Below are 15,462 nucleotides of genomic sequence, written 5' to 3'. Positions count from 1 at the left end.
TAGTTCCATGTAGAGTCTGATAGATCCATGTAGAGTCTGATGGATCCATGTGTAGCCTGATGGGTCCATGTAGAGTCTGATGGATCAATGGAGAGTCTGATGGATCCATGTAGAGTCTGATGGATCCATGTAGTCTGATGGATCCATGTATAGCCTGATGGGTCCATGTATAGTCTGATAGATCCATATCGTCTGATAGATCCATATAGTCTGATAGTTCCATGTAGAGTCTGATGGATCCATGTAGAGTCTGATAGTTCCATGTAGAGTCTGATGGATCAATGTAGAGTCTGATGGATCCATGTATAGCCTGATGGGTCCATGTAGAGTCTGATAGATCCGTGTAATCTGATAGATCCATGTAGTCTGATGGGTCCATGTAGAGTCTGATGGATCCATGTAGAGTCTGATAGTTCCATGTAGTGTCTGATGGATCCATGTAGAGTCTGATAGATCCATGTAGTCTGATAGATCCATTTAGAGTCTGATGAATCCATGTAGTCTGATAGATCCATGTAGACTCTGATGCATCCATGTAGAGTCTGATGGATCCATGTAGTCTGATAGATCCATGTAGAGTCTGATAGATCCATGTAGTCTGATAGATCCATGTAGTCTGATAGATCCATGTAGTCTGATAGATCCATGTATATTCTGATAGGTCCATGTAGAGTCTGATAGATCCATGTAGACTCTGATGCATCCATGTAGAGTCTGATGGATCCATGTAGTCTGATAGATCCATGTAGAGTCTGATAGATCCATGTAGTCTGATAGATCCATGTAGTCTGATACATCCATTTAGAGTCTGATAGATCCATGTAGTCTGATAGATCCATGTAGTCTGATATATCCATGTAGAGTCTGATGGATCCATGTAGAGTCTGATGGATCCATGTAGTCTGATAGATCCATGTAGTCTGATAGATCCATGTATATTCTGATAGGTCCATGTAGAGTCTGATGGATCCATGTAGTCTGATGGATCCGTGTAATCTGATGGATCCATGTAGTCTGATAGTTCCATGTAGAGTCTGATGGATCCATGTAGAGTCTGATAGTTCCATGTAGCGTCTGTCGGATCAATGTAGAGTCTGATGGATCCATGTATAGCCTGATGGGTCCATGTAGAGTCTGATAGATCCGGGTAATCTGATAGATCCATGTAGTCTGATGGGTCCATGTAGAGTCTGATGGATCCATGTAGAGTCTGATAGTTCCATGTAGTGTCTGATGGATCCATGTAGAGTCTGATAGATCCATGTAGTCTGATAGATCCATTTAGAGTCTGATGAATCCATGTAGTCTGATAGATCCATGTAGACTCTGATGCATCCATGTAGAGTCTGATGGATCCATGTAGTCTGATAGATCCATGTAGAGTCTGATGGATCCATGTAGTCTGATGGATCCATGTAGTTTGATAGATCCATTTAGAGTCTGATGGATTCATGTAGTCTGATAGATCCATGTAGTCTGATAGATCCATGTAGAGTCTGATGGATCCATGTAGTCTGATAGATCCATGTAGAGTCTGATGGATCCATGTAGTCTGATAGATCCATGTAGAGTCTGATGCATCCATGTAGAGTCTTATAGATCCATGTAGAGTCTGATGGATCCATGTAGTCTGATAGATCCATGTAGAGTCTGATGGATCCATGTAGAGTCTGATAGATCCATGTAATCTGATAGATCCATGTAGTCTGATGGGTCCATGTAGAGTCTGATGGATCCATGTAGAGTCTGATAGTTCCATGTAGTGTCTGATGGATCCATGTAGAGTCTGATAGATCCATGTAGTCTGATAGATCCATTTAGAGTCTGATGAATCCATGTAGTCTGATAGATCCATGTAGACTCTGATGCATCCATGTAGAGTCTGATGGATCCATGTAGTCTGATAGATCCATGTAGAGTCGGATGGATCCATGTAGTCCTGATGGATCCATGTAGTTTGATAGATCCATTTAGAGTCTGATGGATTCATGTAGTCTGATAGATCCATGTAGTCTGATAGATCCATGTAGAGTCTGATGGATCCATGTAGTCTGATAGATCCATGTAGAGTCTGATGGATCCATGTAGTCTGATAGATCCATGTAGAGTCTGATGCATCCATGTAGAGTCTTATAGATCCATTTAGAGTCTGATGGATCCATGTAGTCTGATAGATCCATGTAGAGTCTGATGGATCCATGTAGAGTCTGATAGATCCATGTAGAGTCTGATGGATCCATGTAGTCTGATATATCCATGTAGAGTCTGATGGATCCATGTAGTCTGATAGATCCATGTAGAGTCTGATGGATCCATGTAGTCTGATAGATCCATGTAGAGTCTGATGCATCCATGTAGAGTCTGATAGATCCATGTAGTCTGATAGATCCATGTAGTCTGATGGATCCATGTAGAGTCTGATGGATCCATGTAGTCTGATAGATCCATGTACGTCTGATGCATCCATGTAGAGTCTGATGGATCCATGTGGTCTGATGGATCCATGTAGTCTGATAGATCCATGTAGAGTCTGATGGATCCATGTAGAGTCTGATAGTTCCATGTAGGAGTCTGATGGATCCATGTAAGAGTCTGATGGATCCCATGCAAATCCTGATAGATCCATGTAGAGTCTGATGGATCCATGTAGTCTGATAGATCCATGTAGTCTGATAGATCCATGTAGAGTCTGATGCATCCATGTAGAAGTCTGATAGATCCATGTAGAGAGTCTGATGGATCCATGTAGTCTGATAATGAGTCGTCATGTAGGAGTCTGATGGATCCATGTAGGAATCTGATAGTTCCATGTAGAGTCTGATGGATCCATGTAGAGTCTGATGGATCCATGTATAGCCTGATGGGTCCATGTATAGTCTGATAGATCCATATCGTCTGATAGATCCATATCGTCTGATAGATCCATGTATAGTCTGATGGATCCATGTAGAGTCTGATAGTTCCATGTAGAGTCTGATGGATCCATGTAGTCTGATGGATCCATGTAGTCCGATAGATCCAGGTAGAGTCTCATAGATCCATTACTGATAGAGATATGATAGTCTCAAAGACAAACTTTAACGCATGTAGCATCTCATGTATCAGGGAATATTGCTAAAAGCGGCGTAAAACTAAACTCAGTCAGTCAGTACAACTGTAAGGCAACTACCTGATGACACGGTGTGTTGCTCATGATACCAATCATTTGTTGGTCAGTCTCAGACTTGCATGCTACTGTGCATGAGCTGGAATATTGGTAAAATCAGCTTATGGATTTAAGAAGCAAAAACATCTAACATTCTTATTATGATAGCAAGATCCATGGGATGATAAACAAAAAGTAAAGGATTAAACCATGTACAAGCTCATGCCACGGGACAGTGAATCTGTTGTGTGAATATTACAGGCCCTGCGCTTCGACCTGGCCGAGTTGGTCGTCCACATCATGATTGACCTCCCAGCAGCTGAAGAGAGAGGCGGGGAAACATTTGAGATGTATCTGAAGAAACTGAAACTAGTGAACCTCCATCAGTGTATGCTCGAGAACTGTCCCAGATGTCACCAGGGATGAGTAGTGGGTGTGTCAATACCTCACTTCAGAGGGTCTGCAGCGTTTGAAAAATATCTATGATGGTTTCTTTAAGTGATTTAACTTCTTAGAGATTGAAAATTAGGGTGTGTCAAGTGAGTTTGGTATGGCTTGTGTGGCTGGGTGAATGGCGGCTTTGGCAGGACAATATATCAGGGTTTTGGTGCAGACTATGGTGGGTGTAAGAGGCCCGTGGTTTGACAGGGTTGGAGTTGTTTAGGGTGCTTGAGGTAGAAAGATATCCTGTGAGTTGTCAGGAGTGGTTGGAGTGTATGTTGGTTTTCTTTTGGGTGTTGTGGGTAATATCTTGAGACACATCTAACCATTTAGTATATCAACTGAGCACTTAATGTGGGATGCTGTGTGGTGAAAATTCAAAATACACATTTAAGACAGGTAACATCCATTTTGGTTAGAACCATGCTAAATGTATACAATATTCATGTATTCATGTGTAAAGGGAGCCAGCTAACTTTCAGCTTAGGTGGGATTGTCTAATAAACCCTTATTACTCCCCAACTTGAGGGTGGGAATTGTAAAGTAGTTAAGAGCGTTTGCTTGTCATGATGAGAACTCAGGTTTGATTCCCCAAATGGGTCCTATCAGCATAAAATTGCCAATGGATGCAATGAAATTTATTAAGCGCATCCACAGGGACATGAAAAGTCCAAATACTTTTTGTAAAAATTCAATCAAGTAACAATAAGTTATCACTGAGTTTGCTGCTAGCTGAGTTATGGTATCATTTGCAGTTTGATTACTGTAACAATTTAAGTGATGATCATGATACACAATACAATAACAGTATTAGTAATAATATTTAAGTGTCTGGGACCCCCATTTTGTTTTTCAGGACCCCTGAGGAAATTATGAGCATGAGTCCCAGGGTAAAATGAATTAAAATGAACGTTTAGCAAAATTGTCTACACCTCTGAGTGTAATATGTTCTTGCAGGTGCCGACATCGCCAACATCTGCAATGAGGCTGCCATCCATGCTGCCAGGGAAACCAAGAAACTGGTGGATGCTGCTGATTTCGAGTATGCCGTGGAGAGAGTTGTGGCTGGTGAGGAGATAGATGTAGTTGCAGATGGAGATGTGGGTGGAACCTAAAACAATTACCGTATACTACCGTCTATAAGCCGACCCCATAGATAAGCCAACCCCTAAACTTGACCCTTAAATCAGTGTCAAAATGGTTTGTTTCGTACATAAGCCGATCCTCTGCGATGGGGTCCTAATCGCGGCTAACACAGACCACAGACAACTGGCAGTTACCAATAATTATAATTTTGGTCCACATTATTCAAAGAATTCACAGTCATAAACATTGCATCTACTCACGCATCAAAACGAAGTGTAGCTGACAGAAAATACATAATATATTTTGTTCTCTAAATATAATACTTATTGTAGCAAGAAACTGGCTGGCTTATTTTACCCCATTCAACAATCACGAACTGATACAGGTGTGCTATTGATTCATTTACCTGTGCTGAGCCTTTCTTGCTCACCTGGCTGTTCCTCTCTCTGCACTCCTCCCTTGTATCACATAGTGAACTGTGTCAGTATTTTAATGATAGTTATTATCCCCCGCAACACGTTTTGCGGGGGGTATTAAAATGGACCCTGTCCGTGCGTGCGTGCGTGCATCCGTCCGTCCGTCCGTGCACATTTGTCTTTTCCGGAACAGAACTCTAAAACCATTCAATATTTCTTCACCAAACTTGGCACATAGATAGATCTGGTGGTGTACTGGTGCCTTTTGGTAGTTTTGGAATTCTGAATAAAATATTTTTGGCGTTTCCATGGCAACAAGTTCGACTTAGACTGAAATTGGTGGTAGTGCTCTTTTCCGGAGCAGAACTCTAAAACCGTTCAATATTTCTTCACCAAACTTGGCACATAGATAGATCTGGTGGTGTACTGGTGCCTTTTGGTAGTTTTGGAATTCTGAATAAAATATTTTTGGCGTTTCCATGGCAACAAGTTCGACTTAGACTGAAATTGGTGGTAGTGCTCTTTTCTGGAGCAGAACTCTAAAACCGTTCAATATTTCTTCACCAAACTTAGCACATAGATAGATCTGGTGGTGTACTGGTGCCTTTTGGTAGTTTTGGAATTCTGAATAAAATATTTTTGGCATTTCCATGGCAACAAGTTAAACTTAGCCTGAAATTGTGGTAGTGCTCTTTTCTGGAGCTGAACTCTTAAACTGTTCACTATTTCTTTACCAAACTTTGCACATAGATAGATCTGGTGGTGTACTGGTGCCTTTTGGTAGTTTTGGAATTCTGAATAAAATATTTTTGGCGTTTCCATGGCAACAAGTTCGACTTAGCCTGAAATTGTGGTAGTGCTCTTTTCCGGAGCTGAACTTTAAAACTGTTCACTATTTCTTCACCAAACTTGGCACATAGATAGATCTGGTGGTGTACTGGTGCCTTTTGGTAGTTTTGGAATTCTGAATAAAATATTTTTGGCATTTCCATGGCAACAAGTATGACTTAGCCTGAAATTGGTGATAGTGCTGCTTTCTGGAGCAGAACTTTAAAAACCTTTCAATACTCTCCTTCCACTTTTCTGTATACACACCTAAATATTTGACATAATCATAACTCTTAGACATAATCATGAAGAGTATTTTGCCCATGCGGGGGATATTGATGACTTTGTCTTCTTGTTTATTATTAAGTCATAATTAATGAAATTCAAAATTCACAATGGTAGAACAATTATAATGTGTCATGCCAAATTGGAAAATGATTGTACTTGTAGTTTTTTAGGTAAAGTGATCAAACACCATCACGAACAGTTTTCTGCCAGACTGTAGAACTATTGACAGAAAAATGGTTGCCCAAAGTTTCAACTCCTTCCAGACCTGTTGCATCAGTCAAGTTTGGTTCAGATATGTTGTTGATTAGGTGTAATAATTACTTTGTGTTATTGTGTACACATGCAGCAGAATGAGAAGGGCATGTTTACACATGGATATCGTTCAGGTATTAATCTCTACAACTGTGATAGAAAATACTAGGATTCTGGAAACAAGTCCAGAAGTAGGATCCAATGACAGATTAGGAGACATTTTTGCAGTTGAACACATCTGATCATCAATTGATCCAGCACAAGAAAACCTTATACATAGCACATGGTTGAACAGTAGCCAGATGTTCCTCAAGTTAAACCATCATGCTTTGCTCTGAGCAACGAAGTGGCCTGTTGGATCAGTGTGTCTGTTACTCTATTGCAGGTGTGGAGAAGAAGACTCGCCTTCTCTCCCCCACAGAGAAGAAGATTGTGGCTTACCACGAATCAGGTCATGCTCTGGTTGGCTGGCTCCTCAAGTACACAGATGCTCTGCTCAGGGTAAGTGGGGTTACACTGATGTTCTGCTCAGGGTAAGTGGGATACACAGATGTTCTGCTCAGGGTAAGTGGGTTACAGGGATGTTGCTGCTCAGGGTAAGTGGGATACACAGATGCTCTGCTCAGGGTAAGTGGGATACACAGATGCTCTGCTCAGGGTAAGTGGGATACACAGATGTCTGCTCAGGGTAAGTGGGATACACAGATGCTCTGCTCAGGGTAAGTGGGATACACTGATGTTCTGCTCAGGTAGGTAAGTTGGATACACAGATGCTCTGCTCAGGGTAAGTTGGATACACAGATGCTCTGCTCAGGGTAAGTGGGATACACAGGGTGTTGGATACTGCTCAGGGTAAGTTGGATACACAGATGCTCTGCTCAGGGTAGGGTACACAGATGCTCTACACTGATGCTCTGCTCAGGGTAAGTTGGCTCAGGGTATACACACTGATGTTCTGCTCAGGGTAAGTTGGATACACAGATGTTCTGCTCAGGGTAAGTTGGATACAGATGCTCTGCCCAGGGTAGATGTGAAACAGATGCTTCCCCAAGGGGATTATCTGCTGATTGTAGGTGACATGGTTGACACATGTCATTGTATCCCATCGATGCTCATGATGTCAGTCACTGATGCAATAAACAAACAAACAAATATCAACAAAGCATTACTGTTGTCCAAGGTGCTACAATTTGCTGTGCAGTGTTGTCTGGAACCTGTGATTGTGGGTTTGAATCCAGGTTTGCTGCTGATTATGTTTATTGGTTAGTCGACCTGTGAAGATCCGGGTTAGAATTGATCTTCAGTAACCAGTGCTTGTTGTGAGAGGCGACTAACAGGATCGGGTGGTCAGGCTCGCTGACTTGGTTTACACATGTCATCGGTTCCCAATTGCGCAGATCGATGCTCATGATTTTGATCACTGGATTGTCTGGTCCAGACTCGATTATTTACAGACCACCGCCATCTAGCTGGAATATTGCTGAGTGCAACGTTATACAACCCACCATACCTCTATTCTAGGTTAGTCTGTGCTATGTTCATGCTATGTTTCACCAAAGCTGTAAACGGCTCAGATGTACATCACCTCGGGCTCCTCTCCCACAGCAAGCTGAAGAGTCATAATGTAACTGAAATGATTCAAAGTCATGTTAAACTCAACCAGGGGTTCAAATTTTTTTTAAAAAGTCACTTGCCACAGGGCAAGATTAACCTGATTTTATGAAATAATCATGATGATGTAATTATGAAAGAATAAATCAACATGGTATTTGATGATAATGTTTACTGGACTATTTATTGAAAAGTGATAAATAGCAAAGAAAGATAACTCTGCTTTATTATCATTGCGAAATTTAACAGCTACATTTTGAGCAGATATGAAATTAAATCCAAGTTTATTTGCAGTTTGAAACCGTAAGTGGAAATTATCTAGTAGCCCACAGACAAGTAAGATACCATTATTTGATTGCCCGAAATGAAAACTGACTTGTCCCGGGCGTCGGGCTGTAGGATTTTGAACCCTGAACTCAACTCAACTCTTTCAGATATCCATCGTGCCAAGAACCAACAGTGCTTTGGGATTTGCTCAGTACATGCCGTCCGACCAGAAGCTGTATTCTTCTGATGAGGTGGGTGAAGGGGATGTCCCAGTATCAGTTATACAAATAATCCCCATTTCATTAAAATTTTCAGGTGGGGATTTTCAGCCAGAGTAACCCTCCTGAACTTTATATTTGTGTAGCGATATAATGGACACAAATCAAAATTATTGTAAACACAAACTTAAACATCGTCCGTCACAGATATGACTTTGATTTGCAGTTAAATAGACTGGCGTTGACATTTGCATCTTTATGGTTTCCCCAGAAGGGAAACAACAAAATCCTGATGTACATTTAGGGATTCCATACTCATTATTTATGCACTCATTTATTACCTTAGTTTTAAACTTGAGACAGTTTTCCATAGTGGTTATTGTGCGTTTTTCAGCTGTTTGAGAGGATGTGTATGGCGCTTGGAGGTCGGGCAGCTGAGGCAATCATCTTCAACCACGTAACAACGGGTAAGGGAGACAACTTACCATAAACTGTTGATTGTAAGTCTGTTGAAAATTCATCAAGTATCCCATTGTTCTGGACAGTTGGTTTGAATATTTTTTCGACCATACCAAGAAATATTACAGGTGTTTCTCAAATTCAAAATGACACTCTTATCTCAGTCAGTGAATAATTCACCCCACATTGACTTGTTATCTGATTAACTCAAACTACCTTGACTATTTACTTCTGGGACTGAATAACATCCTCCACTGACTTATTTTTCAGGAGCTCACGATGACCTCCAGAAGGTGACCAAAATGGCGTTTGACCAGATCCGATCGTATGGCATGAATGACAGGGTGGGGTATCTGTCTTTCCCCCCAGAGTCCGACGACACCCTCGGCACCAAGCCCTACAGCAAGAGGCTGGCAGCCATCATGGATGAGGTACAAAGCATGTCCCTGTATTTCCTACAGAATCCATTTACAGATCTGTTTACTCCTGCAGTTACGCTGTAGTTCAGGGGGCGGTGCATTCTCTTCCCACAGAGGTTACTTGTCATATCTTCCTACGAACCTCTGTTTTAATACGGCCCTTTCATGGTGCGAGTGTTCAGGATTCGTGATTGGTTGCAATCAGATTTAGTTGTGCAATCAGCGACGTTGTTTCAATGTGATCATTCACAAGGTCTCAGTAATTTCCGTGTACTTCTGAAAACCTAGAACCTCTTCCGCTGCGTGATGCGCAAACGTTTCTTCTAGACAGAACTCAGTTATGTAATAGCGGATCAATGGCGTCTCCATCGCCCTCGTTGACAACGGACAAGCTAGCCATTAAAAGCATTGTGTGTCACATCAACACAAGTCCCCGCAGAGGAGGGATATTTGTGACCCCACATTTGCTTGTATTAGTCAAGCTGGATCTAAGTGGATGTAACTCGTGTTCTAATTGGATAGAAAGAAGGGAGATACTTCGTGTTGCGATTTTTTGCCGCTAGGGTATTTTACGAGAACCGGGAAATATGGCCGTATTAGAACAGAGGTTCGTAGGAAGATATGACAAGTAACCTCTGTGGGAAGAGAATGGGGCCGGTGGGGTAGCCTAGTGGTTAAAGCGTTCGCTCTTCACACCAAAGACCCGGGTTCGATTCCCCACATGGGTACAATTTGTGAAGCCTATTTCTGTTGTCCCGTGATATTGCTGGCATATTGCTAAAAGCGGTGTAAAACCATGCTTACTCACTCACTCAATGTAGTTCAGATTTTGAATAAAAATATAGAGAATGAAAATGGTCTGTATGTTTTGTAGACCATGATGTTATAAAAGCTATCCCTGCACATATCTTAATTTGGGTTGGGATTATGCATTTCATCATTACTAACTGTGCGTCGATAGAGATAACCGCCTAGATGGCACATCTCAAAGTATTATTCACCACCATGACAGTTTCCATTGAAGTATCTGTTGTGGGGCAGTCCTGATCCCAGGAATCATTCATATTGCTGTGACTATATACCTTATCCTTTGGTTATTTATGTGATTTACGAAACTGGCAAGGTTTAAATCACTTGGTTAAAATAAAAGCCAATGATCCTATAAGGTGATGTATTGTCAGCTATATTCTTAGGTAGGACTTATGAAATGGAAGACAGATTATTTTTATTATATTAACTACAGAAGGAGGTTATGCTTGTTTCCAGGAGGCAAGGAACTTGGTGAACCGAGCTTACCATCACACAGTGGAGATCCTGGGAAACAACAAGGAGAAGCTTCACACTGTGAGAATGCATTGCTACTTGTAGAGCTGACAAATATGATGGCTTCTGATGCCCGGTGGGGTGGTGGGGTAGCCTAGTGGTTTAAGCGTTTGCTCATCACGCCAAAGACCCGGGTTCGATTCCCACATGGGTACAATGTGTGAAGCCCATCCTGCCATGATATTGCTGGAATATTGCTAAAAACGGCATAAAACTGAACTCACTCACTGACATGCCCGTTGTACACGGGGCTGTGGGCGAGCTGGCTAAGGCCAGGCTAGTGATCCAGCGAGGTTGAGGTGTCGGGATCGAGCCCACCTGTGACCGGTATAAAACCTTGGAGTCAACTTTGTGTGCAGACTCTTTCAGTGTTGTCACAACCCCTAGTGTACAGTACACAACCCTGTGCACTTAAAAGAACCCACGAATCCGTTGGTATTTGACCAGATGGTGGCCACATGAATACGTGCAAACACCTAGTTGCGGGTACAGCAACGCAGTGAACATGGACAAAGTACTGTGACTATGTGTCCCAGTCCACCCAGCTGTGAATGGGAACCTCGTTAGGATGAGAAAGCCACAATAACTTCGGAAAGCTAGTGGCTGCAAGAGTTGTATACTCCCCAGGAGTTGAGATTGATAATGCGATGTGCCGTTGAGATTGACATCCAATGATCGAGGGAAAAATACCAGCCTTTGAGCATGTACTAGGCGCGTGGATATAAGCCATATAAATATCCTATATATATATATACACTTCACCGCCATTTAATGATGTTGGGTTCAAATATGATTCTCAGTCTGTGGACTACCAGAACTCAGTGGTCAAGCCCACTGACTTGGTTAGTGCATGTCATTGTATCCTAGTGCTCATGGTGTCAATCACAGGATTGTCTGATTCAGGCTCAATTATTTACAGACAACCATCATGTAGCTTGAATATTGTCGAGTGAAGCATTAAACAACAAACAATCAGTCTGTGACCAGTGCTCAAAATATTTATTGCCTGTATGACTGTGCGCTTTCCTTGCAGGTTAAGCTGACAATGTTTATGTAACTGACATATTGTTAATATTGTCTTTCAAATCACACCTGTTTGTTGTTTGCAACCTAGCCCCATACTAAGAGGTTTCTCTGTGTAACATGTGATGTGCATGAAACGAGGATACTAAAACCACTTACTCACCCACTCACTCACTCACTCTAATTGTGTTTCAGCTGGCTTCCACACTGCTCAAGGCTGAGGTTCTGACATACGCTGACATTGAGAAGCTGATTGGTCCCCCACCACATGGGAAGAAGAACACAATAGAGCCACACGGCTGGGAGGGAATCATGCCTGAAAATAATGACGTAGCCCCCGAGAAACGGAGGAGGAATAGTGGCAGGAAATCCAAACGGGAACAGTTGTGATCACTGACTCAATCATACCGACAAACTTGCGCCATTCTCAGGCAGGCTGTGGAAAATGAGACTCGGTTCACACCTAATACAAGTATTATGGATTACCTTATACTGATGGCCATGGTGACAGGGTTAGACATAGCCTGTTATCCCTGGGATGAGCGAAAATGCAAACTGAACAAGCTTCTGGTCAGTATTTGAAATGAAACATGAAAGTCAATAGAACCCTTGTCAGAAAGCTAATCACAACAGCTCAACTGTTTGGCTGTTACTAGATTCATGAACCTGGTTCGTTCTGTAAGTTCAAACAGCTAGTTGTTACTCTCAAATTCAATCATGACACAGTGTGTGCGATTTGAAATAGCTGTACATCCTTAATTCTCCAGTGAGTAGGTTCTCCATTCTATTGTGGCAAATACAGTCGTGCCCCGTTTATCCGGACACTAAAGTCTTGTATTTTTCTTGAAATTGTCCGGATAAACGAATTTCGGATATCTGAACCACAGATGTCAACGACAAGGGGACATCTAGCATTGCCAAACACCACTCAAAATTAACTCAGTGTCACCTTGCTAATTAAGACTGCTGACTTCTGTATGTTAGGGCTCGCAGAAACCACTCAGTAAAATGCATGTGTAAACATACTGACAGGTACTCAGACATCCGGATATAACGGTGAAATAATGCATATAATTTAGCGTTTTGTATGTGAAAATGACCATCTGGTTACTGAAACCGGGTTTCCGGATAAATGAGTAATTTTACAACATTCGTTTTAAGGAATGTTCATTCGGAAGGCGAGTTTTCCGGATGTCTGAGGTTCAGATAAACGGGGCACGACTGTACACAGGACCCATTACTTTTGCTTGTTGGAAAACTTTGTGTGTGTATTTTAAGCACCATGTTGTTAGAATTGGGCTCAAAGCCATGGCAACAAATCTGTCCAGGGTGTTATCTTGGAATGGAGATATTACACCCTGCATCATCGAGGATGGGTCCTGTCAGCATCTGATATATCTGGTAAATGTAATCGTATATGCCACCTGAAAGTATACATGAAATATAAATATATCTAATTATCCAGCCTCTAACTGAAATCTCACACCCTGAGAACTGAATGATGCGTGCTAGCCATTGGCATTGTGTGTGCTTGAAAATAATTTATACTGTGTGCTGGAGATTTGTACATACTGAAAACTGAGACAAATATGAGAATAAATTTCTTACGTTGCTGCATTTGTTCTGTGTGTTCATTGTCTGTAGTGGATGAGATGTGCTGTAGATGGGAGATCATCTACTCTGAAAGTGGTTCTAGATTCATGTAGACTATGCTTAGTCTCTGAATAAATATATTCTGTTACAAATTGAAATTGAAAAGGACCCCATTGAGCTCAGAGATTCAGAACCTGAACCTGGGTAATCTAGACTTGCTTCAAATAGAACTTTTGCCTTGCAGAAAGGGTTAGGCAGATGGAAAAATATTGTGGTTCAGGAACTATAAGACAGACTATGGTTCATGCAGGGATGCCAACCTCTATGATTTTATCGTAGTCAGCTACGAATTTTAGCCTCAAACTACGCCAATACGATTGCACTAGAAATTCTACGAAATCTGAAGAAAATTCATTAAAATTTGGATATATAGACCAAAAAATATATCTTTGTCGATTAAATACATTTTCGGAATTCACTTACCCTCCATTCATCAAATTTAATGACATATTTGAACTGGAATCATTGCAAGTAACAAACGTAATTTTAATTTTTCCTTATCCTGACTCATGCTCTTTTGCTTGTCCCCTTCCTCTTGCGAACATAGTGGAACACTTGTATCTCCTTAATTGAAGCTCCCTTCAATGTAAAATCACTAATTGGTACTCACCCACGAGTTACCTCCCCTGCCGTAAGCGCGGGAACAGGTGTCGCCACCCTCTGGCCTCATGCTTCACTCTCTCCTTCTTCGCCCAGTGAGCAGGATGTGAGAGCGCCTGTGTCTCCTTACACACTATATCCTTTGGTTTTTCTTAGTTAGTTACCTTTTATAGTTTACTATAAAGGTATAGCTAGTATCCTTCAGTTATTTGCGTTAATAATTAATCGTATTTCTACTGTTTATTCACGTGAGTTCGTGATTGTTCAGCTAGTTTTACATTGATGAAAAACTGTACTATTTGTAGATTACGTTTTTCCGCTGCGGATCCGCATGTGGTATGCCCTAGTTGTACTACGCCTTGTGCGTTTGACTCACGTTGCAGTTACTGCATAAATTTAACCAATTCTGCCTTTGATAAATACCATCTTTGCGTCTTGAGACGTGTTGCAGATAGGTCACGCAAACTAGGTGTAGACATGGCCGATACGTCGGATTGCCCATCCAGTCAACTGCTGTCGAGTGATCCCCTCCCGTCTGGTGTTCTGCTTGAGACCCCATCGGAAGAGGGACGTGGGATGCAGTCCGTCACCTCTAAGAAGCGACCGGCCTCTCCAGACATCCAGTCATCGCAGACAAAGTCCAAGAGGGCCTCAACGTCTTCTCAACGCAGACTTCGTACCCCCAGGGCAGCGTCTTCCTCCAAAGGGAAATCTACGAAGTCATCGAGAACTTTCTCAGACGAGATCGTTCCAGCAGCAGAATTGGGCCTCTACGATGACCAGCCGATCATCATACCCGACATACGCCACAAGAAGCGACCAGTGACAGCGACAGTGACGTCAGCAGAGATCAACAAGCAGCCTGATGCCTCTACACTGATGTCAGACGAGATCGCTGAGGGCCCCACCGCTAACACAGCAGAAAGGGCACCATCTACTACGTCGCAGATCATCCCAAACGATCTTATGAAACAGATCATGATTATGATGGAAGGCCACTATAGACTGGAGAAGCAGCCATCCCAGGGTCCGAGCCTTCGCGAAGGCTCCAACGTAGACAGCACCCCAGGGGCACCATCTGTCAACGTAGCAGCCACGACAATGCAGCCTTCGCGAAGGAAGTCACAGACCACCTCGACGAAGGACCCAGATGTACAGCCTTCGCGAAGGCCTTCGCGAAGGCGGGAAGAATCATCACCTTCTTCGGCGTCATACTCAGATATGGAATCTGATCACCAGACCACACGCAAGCCTTCGCGAAGGTCATATCATCGTTCCCCAGGACCGGACGCATACGAAGCTTCGCGAAGGCGTTCGCGAAGGACACCTGAACCCAGATCGTCTTCATCTAAAAGATCAGCAAGGGACTACACAAGAGCTTCGCGAAGCTATCAGTCCCCTCATAGATCGCCAAGAAGGTCAACCTATCGATA

At 42.4% G+C, this 15,462-nt stretch overlaps 1 protein-coding gene across 1 annotated transcript in view; it reads left to right on the top strand.

Moving 5' to 3' along the window:
- Positions 1-13,389, top strand: part of LOC124283475 (paraplegin-like) — a 75,020-nt gene extending 61,631 nt beyond the window's left edge. Inside the window, 9 exon segments of the mRNA XM_046719537.1 lie at positions 3,407-3,512; positions 3,515-3,574; positions 4,544-4,654; positions 6,842-6,957; positions 8,502-8,585; positions 8,947-9,019; positions 9,282-9,442; positions 10,697-10,774; positions 11,972-13,389. Of these exon segments, the coding sequence (XP_046575493.1) occupies positions 3,407-3,512; positions 3,515-3,574; positions 4,544-4,654; positions 6,842-6,957; positions 8,502-8,585; positions 8,947-9,019; positions 9,282-9,442; positions 10,697-10,774; positions 11,972-12,166 (984 nt within the window). The 3' untranslated portion in view covers positions 12,167-13,389.
- The last annotated feature ends 2,073 nt before the right edge of the window (positions 13,390-15,462 follow it).

The sequence above is a fragment of the Haliotis rubra genome, unplaced genomic scaffold (assembly GCF_003918875.1).
Source record: "Haliotis rubra isolate DU_JTF1 unplaced genomic scaffold, ASM391887v1 Scf317, whole genome shotgun sequence".
Lineage (NCBI taxonomy): Eukaryota > Metazoa > Mollusca > Gastropoda > Lepetellida > Haliotidae > Haliotis > Haliotis rubra.
This window is presented reverse-complemented; position numbering and strand designations above follow the sequence as displayed.